This window comes from Myotis brandtii, unplaced genomic scaffold (genome assembly GCF_000412655.1).
Source record: "Myotis brandtii unplaced genomic scaffold, ASM41265v1 scaffold215, whole genome shotgun sequence".
In the NCBI taxonomy this organism is placed as follows: domain Eukaryota; kingdom Metazoa; phylum Chordata; class Mammalia; order Chiroptera; family Vespertilionidae; genus Myotis; species Myotis brandtii.
In genome coordinates, this window is record NW_005358043.1 from 1627072 (window position 1) to 1648056 (window position 20985).

The 20985-nt window shown below is 41.5% G+C and overlaps 1 protein-coding gene across 1 annotated transcript in view; it reads right to left on the bottom strand.

The window, feature by feature from the left end:
* The window catches only part of KIAA1217 (KIAA1217 ortholog), a 309140-nt gene that overhangs the window by 77955 nt on the left and 210200 nt on the right, over positions 1-20985 (bottom strand). Inside the window, exon 5 of the mRNA XM_014539382.1 lies at positions 20842-20935. Coding sequence (XP_014394868.1) covers positions 20842-20935 — 94 coding nt within the window. The remainder of the gene's footprint in view (positions 1-20841; positions 20936-20985) is intronic.

A 20985-nucleotide genomic window follows, 5' to 3' on the forward strand; every position in this document is an offset into this window, starting at 1 on the left:
ACCTGGGACCCTTCAGTCCGCAGGCCGACGCTCTATCCACTGAGCCAAACCGGTTTCGGCATATTAGTATTTATTATGCTTATATATTATACTTACTTATATTATGTATCAGTAATTATCACTATTTATATATCATTTCATCACTAGTAATATATGTATAAGTATGTATATTTCCATTAGTCACAGATACTAAATTACTAATGGGATAAAATACCTGGGCCTTATCTGATTAATACTTGTTACCATTATGACCCCAATCCTGCTACTGGTGACATTCCTGGGACCACACTTCTCAGAGATGCTGGATCACTAACAGAAGCATACATCTCCGTCCCTGTCTCCTCTGTCCTTCTTACCTTTTGTTAGGGAAACTGATCAACTTAATTATGTTGCAAATTTAAAAAGTTGATATAACATGATATACCTTTAGGATAATCCTCACAATGTCAGAATAAAAAGTATATATTAGTTTGATGATATGTCTTCAACATATCTGAACTTAAGCAACAAATTGATGATCTATATAGAATGTTATGCTTTATAGCTGCAGCTTAAAAAACTAGGTATTTTTCAGAGACTGTTGCAGAAAATAGTGGTAAACAAATTGATGAATGGTAGATGCCAAGCTAGAGGACAAATGATCCTTTATTCTTGTTCTGTCACTGTCCTCTCACAATGTAGCTACTCAAATCTCAAGGCTTTCGTTGGTTCCTCTAAACCCTTTCTCACGCGTCAAGCAGGCTCAGCTTCTTAGCACCAAGTGCCCGGTAGGTTTAACCCCTTCCGGTGGCTTCTGTCTCCCCTGCACAGCTCCTCCTTTCTGCACAGCTTTTCTGAAGCCAACTCTGTGGACCTGGGTTATAATAGTGGCCCTGGAATCACCCCATTGCCTGCATCCTGCTCTGTTCTTATATTGATTGGAGTAGGATATGTGCTGGTGCCATTACGAAGTAATAGAACAAACACACAACATCCCGGGAGCTCTGTCAGCAGAACCCATTTTAAAGGGAATTTTATGGATGGCTTCTGATGAAAGGTTTTTTAGTTGTGCCATTATTTTGATCCTTGGCTGAACAATATTAGCCAATCTGTCAAAAGGAGAAAGGGTTGTGTGAGGGAAGAGCTCCAGAGGATAACATGGAGGGACAATAACTCAAAAAACCCACCAAGTTCAATTTTCCCTCAAAATCAACATGAAAAAACAATGATGGAAATCCAGATCAAAACAGTCCAGGTGCCAACTCTTCTTGGGTTCAGAAGAGCCACCTGTTCTCCTCTAACAGCAACGTTTGAAGCCAAAAGAAGTTCCATGGGTATCCCAGGTATACTGAATTAGTGAACTGGGAAAAGTCTCTCGTGTAAGACTGGGAATAGATGTTATTTGTTGTGTAATTATATGGGCTCATGAACTTTCCCAATTCTCACTAATTATAAAAGAATTTAAAAGGCTCCATGTTCACAAATTAAATGAATATACCTTTGAAAGTCCATCTGTTTTACTTGAGTTTGGCTGGAGTCAAACACCCATTCAGGGTGTCCCTCTGCAGTCAATGAAGCACGGTGAAGTGCGAAGAACACAGGGGTTAACAACAGGTTTTTAAATGTAAACAAGAAGTGTCTGATCTAGACTATCTCCAAGGCCCATTCCAACTGTAACATTCTGTGGGTCCACAAAGTATTTATTGAGTAGCCACTACATATGCAAAGCCCAGGATTCAGGCTGATGATGAAAAAAAGATCTATACGATTTCATACCTACCTTTGAAGGGCTTACATTCTAGTAGAAAAGAAAATGAGACATGTACATGAATATTCAAAATAAGAAAAAGCAAAAATAACTTTGACAATTATCAAATGAGTGCAACAGACAAACACTCTTAGGATCTACATTCTTCTGGCTAGGAGAGCTGAGAAATAATTCTCTGAAGAGGTGATATGTAAGTGAGTCCATAAATAATGAGCAGAATTTCAGTAGGTAAGAAAGAGTTTCCTTTCTTAGGTATTCAAGGCAGGAAGTAAGGCACCTTCAGAGACAGGAGGTGGGGGAGTGCCTAGTGTCCTGGAGCAATGGGTTGATTTCTGACCCAACAAGCAATTTACATGAGGACAGTGGTTCTCCAACTTCAGCACGCATCAGAGTCACCCGGAGGGCCTGCTAAAACACAGATCACGGCTCCACTTCCAGAGTGTCTGACTTAGCAAGTCTGGGTGTGGCCCGAGAATTTGTATTTCTAACAAGTCCCCAAGTGTTGCTGACCTGCTGGTCCAGGGACGGCTCTTTGTGAACCACTTCTCTCGAGAGAAGTGGAAAGCTCACATCAAAATCTCCACTCAGCTGATTTATTAAGCTTTAAGTGGCAATTATAATTCAACTAGAATTTCTTTACCTGTAAACATGTTCAACTAAATCTGCTAGAAGATGGAAATGGGGAAAGTAAACTCATATTTTTGGAAACTTCCTGTTCACCAAATGCTTTCCAGGATTTCCTCATTTAATTCCCAGCTCATTCCCACCAGGTAAATGTTATAATCCCCACTTTATAGATAAAGAAACTGGGACCCAGCCTTGGCCAGGTGGCTCAGTTAGTTGGAGCATCATCCCATACACCAAAAAGGCTGAGGGTTCGATTTCCTGTCAGGGCACGTACCTAGGCTGTGGGCTCCATCCCTAGTTGGGCGTGTACAGGAGTCAACTGGTCCCTGTTTCTTATATTGATATCTCTCTTCCTCTCTCTCTCTTCCCCTTCCTCTTTCTTTCAAATCAATAAAGACATATTCTCAGGTGAGGACTAAAAATACACACAAAAAACTGGGGCCCAGAGACTTAAAGTGTCTTACCCAAAGTCAAAGACCAGGGCAGGGATCCATGAAGAGCCAGAACAGCCCTGCTCTCTAGCATTAAGAAGTCAGTGCAGTGGGAATGCAGACTGGTGCAGCCACTGTGAAAGACAGTATGGAGTTTCCTCAAAAAATTAAAAATGGAACTCCCATTTGACCCAGTGATCCCACTTCTAGGAATATATCCCAAGAAATCAGAAACACCAATCAGAAAGGATATATGCACCCCTATGTTCATAGCAGCACAATTCACCATAGCTAAGATCTGGAAACAGCCTAAGTGCCCATCAGTAGATGAATGGATTAGAAAACTGTGGTACATCTACACGATGGAATACTATGCTGCTGTAAAAAAGAAGGAACTCTTACAATTTGCAACGGCATGGATGGAGCTGGAGAGCATTATAAGCACATGATCTCACTCATTTGTGGAATATAATGAACAACATAAACTGATGAACAAAAATAGATCCAGAGACATAGAAGCACAGAACAGACCGTCCAACCTCAGAGGGAAGGGGGAGGGGGGCGCATTAAGAGATTAACCAAAGGACTTGTATGCATGCATTTAAGCATAACCCATGGACACAGACAGTAGGGGGGTGAGGGCATGTGCTGGGGGGCTGGGAACGACTGGGGAGAGGTCAATGGGGAAAAAGAAAATATATATAATACTTTAAACCAGCGGTCGCCAACCTTTCGGACCCCATGGACCACCAGTGGTCCGCGGACCATTGGTTGGCGACCGTTGTTTTAAACAATAAAGAATTTTAAAAAAAGAGGTTAGTGTAGAGGCCTGACCTTCCTTGAACACTCTTCAAAGGAAAGCAATGGTCCAGCGATTACAAAGATAGGTATTATTTCCGTCTAAAATCAGGTCCAGAAATACCTAAACAAAGTCATCTGTATTGAATGCTGCAAGAGGTACAAGAGAAAAGTAGACCAGAGCATATTACTGTTATCTACAAATGTGGGGAGAAACTGCCTTCCAAATGATGTCTCCAGGATACCCGTGACCCCCACAAGAATGCTCCATTTCAAAGGCATACCTTTGTGTTTTCAGTTCAAATATCGAGACAGCCAGCCAGCCAGCCAGCCAGCCAGCGGACATGGCTCAGAAATCCGAGCTGGTCAGCAAAACCACTGCTTCTCCTTATTTGGATAAATAACAGCCTCAAAGACAGCCAGTTTGGGAGTCATGCATCCCTCAGGCCTGGCATGTGGCACGCTTCTCTGCCTGCCCTGCTGTGCCACGCTGTGCCCTGCACAGACGGCTGGGCAGTGGCAGCCAGCATGGGCCAGTCACTGCTTCCCCACAGGCCCCAGTGCTGCCAGGAGCCTCCTCCTCAGAGATAAGAGCTGCTTCCCTGCGTCCCAAGGACAAATGCCAGGCTTTGGGCACTCCTGAAACGGAGGCTCTCAGGAGGAAAAACAAGATAGCTGCCAGTCCAGTGACTCCGTGTAAAGAAGTCACGCTCCATATCACAAAACGCCCACCTCCAGCAAAGGGACAGGGGTGGTCTAGTTGTTCCCCCCAAACACTGCCCCTGAGAGGAAAGAACCCTCTGCCACACAGGAGGTGAGGCATGCGAAGAAAATGCTTTGGAATCTGTGAAGTGCTTTTGGAAGTTCATGATCAGCATCAAGAACTTTCAACTCACTGCAAAGAGAAACAAGCTCCAGGCTGACCCCAAAGTAGCATGTCTTCCCCCCTTGCCCAACCCAACTTCCAGTCTTTTTTCCTCCTTCTTTAGATTATCCTTTCTCTTCCTTTCCTTCCCCTCTTTGAAAAGGAACACTGGGCAGAGTTTCTCCCAGAGACGGTAGGAAGATAGGGGTCAACCAACAGACAAAGGGAGTTTCTTAAAATTAGGGCAGGACGATGGCTTGATTCCACAGACACTCAACTCTCAAGTTCCCCTTCAATGTGCTGAAGCTACAAATTCGTTTCCAATTTTTTAAAAAAGGGTTAATCATCCTCTCCGGTCAGTACCCCTCCCCACCTTGATGCCCAAGGAAGGGTGTGGAGGGATGAGCTGGGTTATACACGAAAAGGCTTGGGTTCTCCTCATGGGACCTGCTCAGCCGTGGTCTTCGGCCGAGACCGTGGTCCTGCCACTGAACTTTCCTGAGGCTCTGGTTCAGCTGCTAATTTGGCTCAGGAATAGCTTGTATTCTTACCCTCCTGGTGCCGTGGACATCACATGAGCTAACTTATTTGTATATGACTTTACATGCAGAAAAGTGTGGTCAATGTGTTATTAAAATCACCAACAAACATTTATAGGCTCATTCAATGAATCATGAGAGCAAAACAGATAGAAAGACAATACCTACTTTAATATATTCACCGGAGGATAAAGAAAATGGCACACTCTCTTCTGGAGATATAAGAGCTCGTGAAGTAATGGAGATTCTAAATGCCGTGCTGTAATATTCCAAAGCATCATCCTTGAGAAAAACGCCCAATATATGCTATGAACTCAGATTCAAGAAGGTGCTTGTACCCATTCTCATTCCCAAGTGAACTGGCTACTCTGAACCCAGGCCAGGTTGGTTAAAAGACTTCCCATCCACTTCATGCTGATAGGATAAGTACATTCCAATATCAATTATTTATAAAATTCATGGTGGGCAATTATACACATCTCCTTCCCTTCCCAGTTTATCTCCCAGGAGAACCTGTCTTCAGGAATGAGAAGAGAATCTGTGACATCACTTGCCTGTGAACAGAATAAAAGTTTTGGTTGGTGAGGAGGAGGTAAAACCAATTAGCTAAAGATCAGTTTTTGAAAGCTCTCAGAATGTCACTGTATTGTCCATTCTAATCTTGTCCCATATTTGTATTAAAAACCGTGATCTGTGTGCCTTAGATCTTGATAGAAAACCATTTATCTGTGGTAGTGCTCAAAAATAATTTTTTTTGGGGGGGGGGACAGGCACAGATGTATAGCACAGTGTAGTGATTTAATAGAAATGTTTGTTATTGAGCATATATGCCCAGACGGATTTGCACATGCAGATACTCACTGTATCTACTTTAAAATATAAAAATGTTTTGGTAGATTTTATAGTAAGATATACTATGTATATGAGTAAAATTCTGCAGATCAAAATTCTCTGCCAAAATTAAAAATATCAAAATAACCACTTCTGACTCATTGCTATGCTGTAGTCACAAAGTGGTACTGAATAGAAGCTTATTAGCATTTCACTCAATTTCTTCAGTTCATTGTTACAAATAATAAAAATACAGACACATTTTAAACACCATATTTCAGTCTTAAAATGGCCAGATTAACATAATTATAGCCGTAGGTTGCCAATAGTGGCACATTTCTCATTTTCACGAGAATGCAGAGGTTCTCCCAGATCGCAGGCTAATGGGCTCCTTGGTCTAGATATATAAGTGAAATCTGCAGCAAGTTTCTGAAGCATTAAGATCCGAACCCTGGAGATACCTATGAGTGACTTGCGCTGCAGTGGAGCAGTATTTTTGTTTGTTTTGTTTTGTTTTGCAGTGACACAGCTGCTAAGAAATATATTTTTAGATTTGCTTTTAAAGCAAGCAAAAATGGCATCCACTTTTCGGATATGTATCTAGAATGTCCCCTCAGTCTCTAGGCTGAGATGGGTCAACCATCTACTGAATGCCCTATTCAGGTGTCTTCCTCCTTAGAATGAGTACAAAGAATGGCACCAGGCGCAGCTCCCAGAGCCGGGCTGTGACCTCACACCTCAGAGGCGAGTTGCAGAAAAAGCACTCACTGTGCCTCAGCCCTGTAGATCAGGCCCCTGCTCTTCCGGAATTACTTCATCACTGACATTGTCATGTTTGGGTTTTTCTTTGGCAGCTCTTCCTACTATGTCAAGGGCAGATGGAAAGGAACAGGTTCAAAGAGTTAAATCAGAAGAAGGGGAAGCATGACCTTTGATTTCACAGGAAAAGACAAACATAAAAAGAAAGAAATCAAGTGCATGAGTCGATCAACCGAGAGAAAGATGCTTTCTGCACTTCAGGACCAGGGCCTGTGCTAGAGCTTCCTGGACAAGGGGAAGGACCCGTGGCCTCAGTGACACACTGGGCGTTCACACTTCTTATCAGAAAGGGCCTTAAGTAAATCAATCTGCACGAAAGGGACCGAGGAAACAGCTCCTCTTTTGTGCCAAATACCAAGATGCTGGAGGTCTTGAGGACACTTAAGCAAGAATTCGATTTGACCCTGACATCCAAATGGTTCACTTTCTTCAATGGTATAACCCTTAATAATGGTTTACTCTGCCCCTCTATGAACACCCAACTCCGGCTTTGTCATAATGCCTGGGTTTCTACACTTCACTCTATAACAAGATATTGTCACTCTTTCTGCCAGACCCTCACACCAAATGTACTATCATGCTTTAAGTCAATTTTAAATGGATTTTCTTTTTATTTATTTGTGACAAAGCAAGAATATTCATTAACTTTCAAGTTCTTGGCACTACTTATCTTTGCAGTACTTGTTAATACAACATTATTTAATTAATAACATTTAAAAACTTGTTTCTTCTATGTGCCACTTAAAATCATTGGCTCCAAGGGAAAAACAGTTTTGGAAGTAGTCTGAATAGTAATACATTAAAGTTTCAAACAGAGTTATTGTCAGAGCCTTAGCAAAGAGGCCGACTTTTGAAAATAACACTATAATACTATACAACCCTTTAAAGCCAATGTTATTTTATTCAAAGTATCTCATAATTTGAAGCAGCTGCTGTTTTTCAGTTGTCTTGATGGCTTGCTCTCCTTCAATAAAATATTGAATGATATGAATCGGGTTAGTTGAGCAACCCATTTCTTTCTGGTCCAGGCCCATGCATTTCTGACTAATGAGCTCTGGCCACACCACAGCGTTGTGCTGCTGTCTGGACGCTAAGTGAAAGCTGGCTATGCTCAGCGACTACAATGGACTGCTGAGAAGTCAATGGTATAGTGTTTGCCTGAATCAATGAAGAAAACAACCCTCGAGAGGGTGAGAACCAAAAGAGGAGAGCCCTGGAAATGGAAAAAAGGCTGGTGTAAGGGGCTGGAGGGGGGGGGGGGGGCCGCTAGAACCCTGATTCCAATAAGCCAGGCCTGTTTCTTCAGGGAGCGCCAACGACACAGGCCAGATGCATTTCCTAGTCACAGGAGCCAGCCCCAGCTCCTCAGAGCGGACAGTGTCACACCTGCAAATCACATGCAAGCAAAGGGATCGCCAACCCCACGGGATAAAAGCAGGGCTTGCCACCAGGCAATATGGATCTTAAAAACATTTCTTTCCTCTTCAAAGGATAAATGTGTGTCGTCGCCCCCCCCCCCCAAATTTACATAAAAGTAACACAAGCTCACCTGAGGGATTTTAGGAAAATCATGAAGAAAAGAATGGTCACCTGGATAGGATCTTGGCCCCGAGGGAGCCTGTACTGATATAACAGGAAATGAACTTCCATAGTCCAAGCTGCCCTGACGGGGACTCACAGAGGAGACATTCAACCCCAGGGAAAAAACAACATGTAGGTACAAGGGATACAACCGGAAAATACCAGGACATATGATCGCAGTCAAAGGCCATTTCTGCTAGCACCTATATTTATGAGCCAAGAAACGGGGTGTGGCTTGGATATAAAAAAGCTCAAGTGTGGCATTAACCTTTTCTGAACTTTCTAGCAAGGCACAGAGCTCTCAGGAGCTCACCCCAGTGGCTGCTGGAGGAGGAAGGCCCGGTTCCAGTCAACATTCAATTGCGTTGGTTGCTTAGCCAGCCCCAGGTTTTATGCAGAAATGGGGTTGGAAGCAAGCTGCTTAGATCCTGGAGCCCAAGTGCAGTGCTGCGATGAGCAGGCGCATTCCCGGTGGATGCTGCTGGCAGTCATTACTTCGAAGCACAGGTCACCAGGACATTTTTGCGGCTGAGTGGCTGTGTCAGTCTTCAGGAGGGGCCGAGGCAAGCAACAGTCCCTGCCTCTGAGTCGGTTCAGCTAGCTGTCCTGACTCCAGAGCCCTCCACCTTCCAAGTTCTTTAACGTTCTTCCTGTCCACCTCTTTCTAGAGGCCTGAAAGGAGAGCAGGCGGGCACTGCAGGCAGTCTCCATTCAAAGACGCTCCCTCACCTCCAAGTCAAGCTCGCGAATAAGCTCCCTGGTCCCACGAGAAGTTTTATGAGCGCACAGCACATGAAGCAAAGAAGGAAGCGTAAGAAGGAAACAGCCCTTTATCCACAGTGCTGTCTGCTATCCCACGTCATCTGACGTTCACTGTTCTCATTTCACTCTAAGTTGTAACCAGGTCCCTGAATAACAACCAGTGTGATACTAGGTCTTGGATGCTACAGATCTAAAAAAATATATATATCCAAAACTGTACTAAATAATTTATTGTGGGCGCTGTCTCCTCATCAGGGAGCAGCGTCCCACTGAGACCCAGCTTTCATTCTCTTGTCTGTCTTTTCTAAGAGATCTCTTAGGTTTTGTTAAGCTAAAGATAGGTAAGATAGAAATAAGCTGTAGAAATAGAGAAATAAGTAGAAATAAGCGGTAGAAATAGAAAGTAAGTGGTAGACGTTAGAAAATAAGCGGTAAGAATCAATCCTTTCACCCCCCCACTCAGGGTCACTGAACCAGGCTGAGCTGGCATGGCACATAAGGCGCCCTGGGGCTGAGTATGCCATGGCCGTGCCGGCTTCCCCACAATTTATCTTGAAGACAGTTAAGCATTACTTATTTATTTATAAATCATTACTTCCAAGATGAGTTATCTGTATCTGACTCCAGACTTGGAGCTCTTAGCTCCTGGTAAGGCTGTGCATAGTTGGATTCTAAAACAAGACCTGTAGAGACAGTCAGCCTGGGTTTGAATCACAACTTTGCTACCTACTAGTGTGTGATCTTGTTATTAATCTTTCTCAGCCTTTGTTTTCCAATCTTAAGATAGGTATGATGGCACCTACGCCAAACAGTTATTCTGATGACTGCATAAAATAACGTATACTATTTAGACCACATTGGAAAACAACTTCTCATATGAACTCATCTCTAAATTGGGATAACGGTATCCATACAGTTACTCATAAGCTGATCCATGCTCACATGTACCTTTAAATGAAACAGATTGATTTAATAGAACATTATTCTTATTAAACTTCTTTAAAAGAAATAAATGCAAAATATTGTGATTTTAACTAGTGCAAGAATAAGACAGAATAGTTATTCTCAAGTAAATATAATTTCTGCCAAAGACTTTTTTCAGTCAATTATTAAACCCAATAGAAATGAAATATATCTATTATGTTATAATATGTCAAAACTGTAGAATATTCTAATGTTATTCATAAAGCTTAAATTGATATTTCTTTTTAAAATGTAAAAATCAAGATAAAAGAGCTATTTTTATTTTAAAATCTACAATGTTTTATACAAGAAAAAAAACAAGAAAATTCCCCTGGACTGTGAAAGAACACATATTAATCTCCACCCCCCATTTGTACCACGCCTTCAAATTCTCTACATTTGTCTCAGAAACTAAATGCAAGTGAGCATCTTTGTGAAAACACTGAAAACTGTCACAAAACACATAAACCGATGAGATCTGTACTAGCAAACAATGTTGACTATTTAAATCCTTTTCTAAATTATAAGGTTCAGCAGACACTATATCACAAAATTTATTGACTGAAGACAGCCCAATGTAATTTAAATGGATTTTTTAAAAAAGACGAATGCCAATAACAAAGAAGTGCCCTTTAAACAGTTAAAATAAAAACCTGAAATTTCAATTCCTCATTGAATCAACTTAAACACAGCAGACCTGACTCAATCCAGGGAATGTGCCACAGACGACAAAAATTTCTGAAAATTCGTTTCTGTTACAGAGGCACAGTTCTTACCTTACATCTTCCGTGAACCTTTCTCTTCTAGAAGAAACTTTCTAGACTCGCAGAGACCTTGGAATCACCCATCTCTCGAATGCTTCCAGCGCTGCCTGTCTTTATGGTGACTGAATGCAAGGCTTGAGGTTTTTGTGTGTGTTCTTTTTTTTTCTTCACAGAAGGAAGCTTTTAGTCAAAATATGCCGTTTAAAGGAGCAGTATCCACCCTTGTTAAAACTATTTCACGGACATTCAGAGGTTTTGTTGCTACTCTATGAAAGTTAAATCTGAGTAGGAAGGCATTTTTCCTGTTCTGGAAATCGGCATAAGTAAAACCAATGCTGAGCTAACGAGAAATGTTTCTTCCATGTGTTCGTCTGGCAGAAGCTGCGAGCCATATCAAGGAAACACGTGATGTTTATAAATACAATATGGCTCGTGTTGTCATAACCTCTCAATGACAAAAAGGAAAAATAAGTGCAAGGAAAAGCAAGCAGCCACACAGCAGGAAAGATGAGATTTGTATCACTTGGAAGCTGCACATCAGATGTGCATAGATTACCCTTTCTTGCTTCTTAAAAATAAAATAAAATGTAACTGGAAGTAGCGAGGGAGGAATATCTACCTTGTCCTGGATCTTCCCCGCATGGAAATGTGTTTGCCTAGCTAATCGTCTCAATAAGAGGAACTCCTTACCATCCCAATAGAAATACTTTGTGTCTGTCAGAAAGACAGGACAGAAAAGGGCCATAATTACATCCATTATGCATAAGTGAGTTCCATAGTGTTAACTCAAGCAAATAGCAGAATGAAGGCGAAGATTTCACATAGCCTGGAACTGATGTGAAAATTATAGATGTCTGTGTCATTATTGATTAGTGACTTTCTGATCTTCTATTGGACTGTAGGATTTGTGAGGGCAGTTACCATACTTGGTCACTATTACAGTCGACTCTTGAATAATGTGGAAGTTAGGGGCTCCAGCTCTGCACAAAAAATCATGTTTACTTTTACTCCCCCAAACTTGACTACTAAGAGCCTACTGTAGACTGGAAGCTTTACTGATAACAGAAATAGTCAATTAACACATATTATGTATGTTATATGTATCATATACTATATTCTTACAATAAAGTAAGCTACAGAAAAGAAAATGTTATTAAGAAAGTCATAAGTGCCCTAACCGGTTTGGCTCAGTGGATAGAGCGTCAGCCTGCGGACTCAAGGGTCTCAGGTTTGATTCTGGTCAAGGGCATGTACCTTGGTTGCGGGCACATCCCCAGTAGGGAGTGTGCAGGAGGCAGCTGATCGATGTTTCTCTCTCATCGATGCTTCTAACTCTCTATCCCACTCCCTTCCCCTCTGTAAAAAATCAATAAAATATATTAAAAAAAAAGAAATTTCATTTAAAAAAAAATAAAGTCATAAGTATGATATAGTCCCATTCATTTATTTTTGCTTTTATTTCCCTTGCCTTTGAGGTCAAATTAATAAAATAGTACCTATGTTTTCTTCTATGTAGTTTATTATTTCAGATCTTATATTTAGGTCTTTGATCCACTTTGAGTTAATTTTTGTGTATGGTGACAAACAGCAGTCATTTCATTCCTTTGCATGTAACTTTCCAATTTTCTCAGCTCCATTTATTGAAGAGGTTTTCTTTTCTCCATTGTACATTTTTGGCTCCTTTGTACAATGGAATATTACTCAGCCATAAGTAAAGGTGAACTATTGCCATTTGTGACAACATGTATGGGTCTTGAGAATGTCATGCTAAGCGAAATAAGTCAAGAACCATGTGATTTCACTCATATGTGGGATATAAAACTGAAAGCCACAAATGAACAAACAAAAACTCACAGACACAGACATCGGTATGGTGGTTACCAGAGGGAAGGGGGGTGGGGAGTGGTAGCAAAAGGTAAATGGGGTCAAATATATGGCGATGGAAAGAGATTTTACTTTGGATAGTAAATACACAATGTAATATACACATGATATATTATTGCACATGTGAAACCTAAATAATTTTATTAACCAATGTCGTCCCAATAAATTTAAATTAAAAAATTTTTTAAAAAGTCATCAAGAAGAGAAAATGCATTTATGGTATTGCACTGTAAATGAAAAAAATCTGCCTATAAGTGGACCACACAGTTCAAAATCATGTTGTTCAAGGGTCAACTGTGTCTCTTCAGAATCTTGCACAAAAGCCTAAACCAGAAAAGTGGTTCTACGTATAGTGGTTGGGAGAGTGAATCAGTGAAACTTCACAATAAAGGAGTCAGATGAACTGTTCTAAAATAATCACTCCTACTTTATAAGTTTGGAGGCATTTAAAATACTGACCATACAATCTAGAGGCAAGATTTGTCCTACTGAATTATAAATACAGTGAAACAAGATCTGTCTTATTTAATTTGTTATCTGGAGATTTGTTTACTTTCTGCTATAGGAGAACTTAACTCCTGAGAATAAAATGCAGATATGTGTACATCCCTTAATTTAAACTGACAAATCTGTTGCTCTCATCAAACTTCAGGGCTATTCACTGCTATAAAATTATATTGATAGGAAATGTTAGGCTAGATAGGCACTCATATTTCTCATTTTGGTCAGGAACTACTTCTGGGATAAACTAGGGAATATGTTGCAAACCTTGGACATTTCCAGTTATAAGTTCTTGTACTGATCTTAGGAGGAAAGGCATTTACTGGAAATTTGTGATGGAAAAAGTACTGAAGTGAGCCCCCTTTTCATCCAGACATGTAATGAGAATTTTCTCAAAGCAGGACAGTGTCCAAGAGAAACACAAGGAGTTTCCTTTAAGAAACTTAGAATTTAAAAAGGACTTATATGTGCATATCAATACCTACAGTGCAGGCAGGAAAAGGTGAGTGTGCTATGCGAGGGGGTAGAGGTGAAGTTCTGTGGAAGTCAGAGAAGAAAAAGTGGTGAGTGAGGCCTGAAGAAGAGAAGAGTAAGGGGAAGTTAGATGATGACAGTGGCTTTTGAGTTAGGTCTTTAAAAATGGGTGGCACATAGACACTAATGATGAAGACAGGAGTGTGGAGAAGAACAGTAGTGACCACAGGAGCGAGTAAGAAGGCCAGTTCTGAAGATGACCTGCCTGGCTCTGAATTCAGCTCCACTTCTGAAAAGCTCTGCGGCTTTGAGCAAGTTCCCTAACCTCCCTGATCCTCCTTCCACAACTGAAACAGAGCGATAATAAGAATTCCTTTCACACTGGCTTTTACTGAAAAATCAAATGAGCAAAATGCTCATTTTTCAAAATGCTCAGCATGGTACCTGGTCCAGAGTATATCATGAATATGTCATTATGTGAGTGAAGGGAATACTGTGATGGTTGGGTCAAGGAGGGCCTTGAATGAATCAAAGAAAATTAGTTAGGAGTGTTTTCTGATTTCTATGGGATTCTCTTCTCTTCCATTTCTATAGAATTATTTCATTCACCCCTGCCTTCCCCAAGTCCCAAACCCTTCTCAACCAGAACACTGGCCTGAGGACAAAATAAAAATCTCAATTACATTAGAAAATGGGCACATACTTCTTTTCCTTTACTTTGACTTTCTTCCCCCCTCCTTTGTTTTTGGCGGGATATCTTTTTAACCTTTCCAGAAGAGAACAGAATGAAACAAAGTCAAATATGAAAAGACACCGTAATAGAATTAAGAAGTGAAACAAATACTTTAAAAGAATATTTTATGTGTTCTAAAATCTTAGTAGAAGCATCATTTCAAAACTTGCAAAAATCACATGGAAATATCAAAAAAAAAGGGAGACTGTGGGCTGAATCCAAAGAGTAAGACAGAGCTGGGTTCAAACCTGACATCTGACATTTACCCGGTGTGTGGGTCTGGGAGAGACATCGTTGCCTCAGTTGTATCATCTGTAAAATGGAGTCAGAATACCTACTTTGCAGAGTTGTTGACTAATTTAAATAATATGCAAAGTATTTAACACATTGCCTACTATATAGACACAAAAGAGTCTATTATCCTAAACCCAGGAAAACAATAATAGAGAATGAATATTACTTATATCCTGACTGATTCCACAAAAACACAATAGAGTTTATATAAATTATTACAATTTTCCCCCAAAAAAAGTCAAAGTGGAATGCAGGACAGAAAGAACATGAGAGAAGGGAAAATTAAAAAGAGAAGCCAGGAACAAAGCCAGCACACAAAATACACACTGCAGAATGCCTTTACACTTGCTGTGGGTGGGCCACAAATTTAATTCTAAGCTTTAAAGTAGCAACACAAAGAGGGAAAATGATCACTTCTAAGACTCAGAGTGTCCACATGATAAAAATAAACCGGGAGAAGCACAACTATTTCTGGTGATGAGAACAGGGAGATATTTTAACAATGGCTTCTCATTAATGACAGAAAATGAATAATACAGCATTTGTAGCACTGTCACTACACTACTCAGGGCATCATGTTTGACAAGTATTTACACTCACCATGCAAAAGACACAAACTGACTCTCGGAGGGATACAAAGATGAGCATGAGAATGGTTGTGCCTTTGGAGAACTCACAGTCTTAGGGGTGAGATGAACATGCATTTAAATGAGTATAACACCAACAGAATGTGCAAAATGTCCCCCTAAAAGAAAGATGAATTCTGACAGAGCATTAGGGAAAGCTTCGCAGGCAGTCTTTTATTTGGCCTCTAAAAGCATGAGTTTAATTTTTTACACTTTATTATGGAAATTTTCAACCATAAAAAGTAGAGAAAATAATATAACAGACTACCATCATCCAGCTTTGACATTTTTCAATATTTGACCAATTTTGTTTCATATATTTCCAAAGCAATATTTTTTTATTTGCTTTGCTGGAGTGTTTTAAGGCAAATCCCATTAATCGTGCCATTTGACCTGTAAATACTTTAGTATGTCTCATTTTTAAAAACACAACCACCAAGTCATCATTACGTCCATCAGAATTACCGGCTATCCCTTACTATCATCTGATTCCCAAAACATGTTCAAATTTTCCAAAGAGTTTCAAAGATATCTTTTACAGTTGGTTTGTTCTAATTAGGATTCAAACCTGGCATTTGGTGTTATTTTATAGAAGAGACCTAGAGACACAATAGTGTCCCCTCCCACCATTTTTTTTCATGCCAGCATTCTGTCACTGGCATCAGGCAACTGGCCCGTAGTAAGCTGCATGGACTTTCGAAAGGCAGGCATGTGCGGTGGGAGAGTGCATTTCATACACTTGGAGCAAGAACTGTGAGGCAGCTTTGCTGGGTGTCGGGGCGGAGAGGATACTGATCACTGGCCTGTGCTATTCTTTGCACAATGGGAAGTTGGGCTTAGGGAGATGACTTCAGAAGCAGTTGTTGGAGTGGAGGAGGAAGAGTTGGTTAAAGGCCGTTGCTGATAGAAAAACAGTGAACGCTGCACCTCCAGCAGGAAGGCCGTGTTGCTAACAGCCTGGAACGTGGAGTGCAGAGGCCTGGGTTCCCTTCTCAGCTCCGCCTGCTCTAGCTGTGTGGCCTTGGGCACAGTTCTTAGCATACCTGAGCAAATGTCTCCCGAGTTATAAACATGAGGCAATACCTGCCTCAAAAGGTTGTCTTGAAGATTAAATAAAATTACCCTGAAAAGTGGGTAGTAAATGCTCAAAAAAGTTAGCTATTGTAAGAGTAGCAGTGCAGGCACTGGCCAAAGGGTCATCTGTCAGTGGCCTTGCACAGCGGAATGGTTCTGGTGACAGTAGGATGTGCTGAGAAACAGGAGTTAGGCCAGTGATGGCGAACCTATGACACGCATGTCAGAGATGACACACGAACTCATTTTTTTGGTTGATTTTTCTTTGTTAAATGGCATTTAAATATATAAAATAAATATCAAAAATATGTCTTTGTTTTACTATGGTTGCAAATATCAAAAAATTTCTATATGTGACACGGCAATTAAATAAAATTACCCTGAAAAGTGGGTAGTAAATGCTCAAAAAAGTTAGCTATTGTAAGAGTAGCAGTGCAGGCACTGGCCAAAGGGTCATCTGTCAGAGGCCTTGCACAGCGGGATGGTTCTGGTGACCGTAGGATGTGCTGAGAAACAGGAGTTAGGCAATTAAAGACTCACTGATAAGTCAACTTTTTAAATCTCTTCTCCCCAACCCTCAAAACACACATATATGTGTACACACACACACACACACACACACCTTCTTTCACAAAGATAGAAAAACAGGAGGAAATAGCTTGGAAGAAAAAAGAAAAGATTATGACTTTTGTATGCGTGTGTCTTCAACAACAGGATACACTGGAAACATTGGAAGACTATCCATGTAGAGACAACCACTTGGAAATTGACCATTTGGGTCTTGAACTCTTAAGAAATGGCAGAGCCAGGGCTATAGTTTCAAGGATTGTCCACTTTGGCATGATTAAATCAGTAGTAAGATAAAAGTCACAAGTAAAAAAGGTGAAGATAAAAAAATAGCAAATTAAAAAACACACAAACTGGAAGTCTGCCTGAACACACTGAAGACCATAGAGGGCAAGAGGAAGAAAAATAGTTAGTGAATAAAAGAAGTGTGTCTGAATGTCGGCTGGGATTTAGCAATGGCTACAGTGTAATGGAAACCCAGGTTTCTAAGGAGACTGCGCATTGGTGTCAAATGCAGAGCGCAAATAGAAGAGGTCTGGGAGGCAGCGGCTGAACCGGGTGTTAGGAACTAATTTAAGATGCAGGGCTGATCTGGGGATTGTGCTCTAAATGCAAATCTGGGAACTATCTATACACAAGGAAAAATTAAGGACATACAAGAGGGAGCAAAGTGAATGTCGGGAAGTAACCTCAAAGTGCCTGAGAAGGTGGAAAAGCCCGAAGACTGACAAAGCCACTGGCTTGGTGGGCGGGACGTCGCTGGTGGTTCCCGTTGAGAGCCACGGAACGGGATGGCTCCTCTTCGAGTTGTACATTTGTGAATTACAAACCCATGAGAACACATATAATTTTTTGCAGAAGGGCCTGTTCCACATGGTGACTACAGTACCATGGGAACTGAATTATCAAAGCTACTATTTAATGTAACAAAATAGGGACGGAAACATTCAGGAGCCGGGTGCGCTCATTCCAGCAGAGAACCACAAGTCTCATGAAATAGGCCAGCCTCAAAAATGCGCAGCGAGTGCAGAGTGAAAAACGAGACACGTCCTCCTCACCAAGCACATATGCCGTGCGCGCTCACCACCCCAGAGCGAATGCTTTAGTCTAGCGTGCTTCCTGAGTTACACCGCTACCATCAGAGCCCTGCTCTGGAGCACGGACTGTGTTAGACCCAGACTCTTACATCCTTTCTTTCACAGGCAAGATACTCAATTCATTGTGCAAGGGGAGTTTCAGAGGCCCCTGCAAAGTTCTGGCACTGCTGGTGTGGCGCCTCTGCATGGTCCATCCAATGTTTTTCATGACACGCACGTGCATTGGTAACGAGCGGGCAGCTGGAGGACCATCCCCGCTGCCTCTGGAGGCTGCTGAGGGAAGGTGAGTGACAGGCGGGGCAGGGCTGCCACGCGCACATTGCAGACATAGGGGAGGATGGAGCTCCTCTCCACCCACCGTGCAGCTCAGTTTAGTCTACAACAATTCATCCTTGCTCTGTTCTCTGTTTCTGTTCTTCACCACGAACCATGGGGCTATGCAGCTGCGCTCCAGACAGGGCTCAACAAAGCTTTCTTTCCTTTCATGGAAAGGCAGTTACATTCATCAGGAAGGAGAGAGAATTCCAACCTCTCGAGCCAAGAGGTGAGGCTGAAGGAATTCCATGTCTTTTAATTTCTGGAATCTGCGATGAGACCACGTGGCAAACTGCAGGCACACTCACACCTAGTTGGTTTTTAAACTGCGTTCTGTTTCTCATTTCTAACTCATCTTCACTGAAACCTAAAAGCTTTTCACGGGGTTGGATGGTGAACATTTGTTGTCTCCTCAGCTGGGGACAACAGTTGATTTTTCTCACACAAAAAATTACTGTCGAAAGTACGCTGTGGGCAACTCAGAAAGTGATCGCTAGGGTCTCATCTTAAAGTAAAAAACAGGACAACTTCACCGATAAGTTCTGAATTCTAATAGGCTTTGTCCATATGGTTACTATTTGATTCTCCTCATGCTCTCGGATGGCCCCTTATGCAGGTACCACATCTGCTTAAGAGTTAAAACAAGTGTCCTCCCCAGCCATAAACAAGATTTTCAGAGGCGATTCTGGGACCGCTGAGCGGGCTCTATGTAATGAAAACAGAAAGCTGAACCCCATGAAACTCCAGTTCAAAGGCTAGACATATCAAACACACAGATTTCCCAGGGAGAAAAGATTCCTAAAAATGTCACCGAGAAAGAGAATAACGAAGCAATAAAAGGCAAAGGGTTTTGTGATATTCAGTCCACGCAGCCTGGTTGGCAGGCCTCGATCTGTCTTCACCTGGTGCTGGTTTACGTTTAGAGTGGAACTGGCTAAAAATAAACCTCAAAATCCTAGATGGTCTGAAGTAGCCACACGGCCTTCACTTCAAATCACACACCATTTCTGACATAAAAAAAAGCAGCAGTTGAGTACGTGAGAGGCCTCTTCCTCCAGAAGTGTAGGTTCTGATGTCACCACAATGTCATCACTCATATTCCAGGCCAGAGTTACCTAGAAATCCTCCCAGCACTTCCTATTGGACCTCCTGGCCTCTTGGTCCTAAACTCACATACCCTGTGTGGTAGACAGAACAATGATGTCTACATCCTCAACCCTGGAACCTGTGACTTTAAAGTAGGGAGACTATTCTGGGGTATCAGGTAGGTTCCATGTGATCACAAGGGACCAGGGTTAGAGGTGTGATGATGGTACCAGGCCAGAGAGATGCTATTTCACTGGATTTGACAATGGAGGACGAGGGCTGCAAGCTGAGGAATGTGGGTGGCGCCTAAAAACTGAGAATAAAAGGAAAGAAAAGCCAACATCCCGCTGATGACCCCTAGATTTGAGTCCACCCATACTGGATGTCTGACCTATAGGACTGTAACATAGTAAGTCTGGGTCGTTGAAGCCACTGACTGTGTGGTAATTCTTATGGCTGCGGCAGAAAACAAAACGCTGTAGGAAGTGGGGATGCTTCACCTCAGGCACTCCTCTCCGGCGCTAGGAGACGGTGCCTGGCTTTCTCTGGCAATAAAACCAGTTCATTTCCTTTTTTTCTAGTTAAACTCCAGATTCCAGCAGAGTGCTAATCCTCAGAAAAGATGATATATAATAGCACAGCATCTTCTAAATTTGAGTGTGGGGGCGGGAGGAGGAAGGAGGTACAGTGGGAGAAGTTAATCTTTCTTTTTTCCTCCCATTTTCTTTCAGAGAGATGTAACACTATTGTTAGAAACACAATCCCTTTCTAGTGGACCTGCATTAATGTGGTTTGAAAATCTGCCTTTTCAGTTTCTCTGCTCTTTTTTCCCCTCCAAAATACCTCTGTGTGCTGTGAATGTTTGGATAATCTGAGATGATCTAAATGGAAAGAATTTTAGCTCCCAAACCATGTAGTTTTTCGTACTATGCCCTCAATCAATTCAGATAAGATTTGATAATATTTAATATACAGCAACAGCAAACAGTCCTGAATTAGAAGGTGAATAATTTAATTAGCGTGCTAAGACTTGGAATAGCTGACGTAAGAACATTAAAATATTTTACACTTGATTATTTATGGGGTATTCTTTTTCATTGCTGTTTGTATGCTAGCTTTATTTTAATTGGAGAAAAATAGAAAGAGTTCCTCTGAGTAAGTTAAGGTACTATGGATCAAGAACCCATTTATGTAAAGATTTTTCAGGATCCTCTTGGGGTGAGGACATAACTAAACTCCAGGCCTAAGAGAAATGAGTCTGTGTGAGGCCCTGTTTCAGTCCCTTTGCCCCAAATGACCAGAAAATATTTCTCTACTAAGAAAGCAAATGAGTCGTCAGACCAAATGAGTGGTGAGAACACCCAAAACCTGGTGGTGGGGTGTGATTTCATCAGGAGCACATACCAGAAGAAGAGATGGTTTAACCCACCAAATAAAATTAAAAATAGAACAGGAACACTTACCCTCATGTCTCCGTTCACAGTTTTTGGCGTGTGATTGAATGCATGTGCAGGATCCTTGTTGTACACTTTGAGGAGCGATCTGTCCTGAATGTTCCTGGAATAAAAAACATCAATAACTATGGCAGATGAAAGGAGCCTTACTTT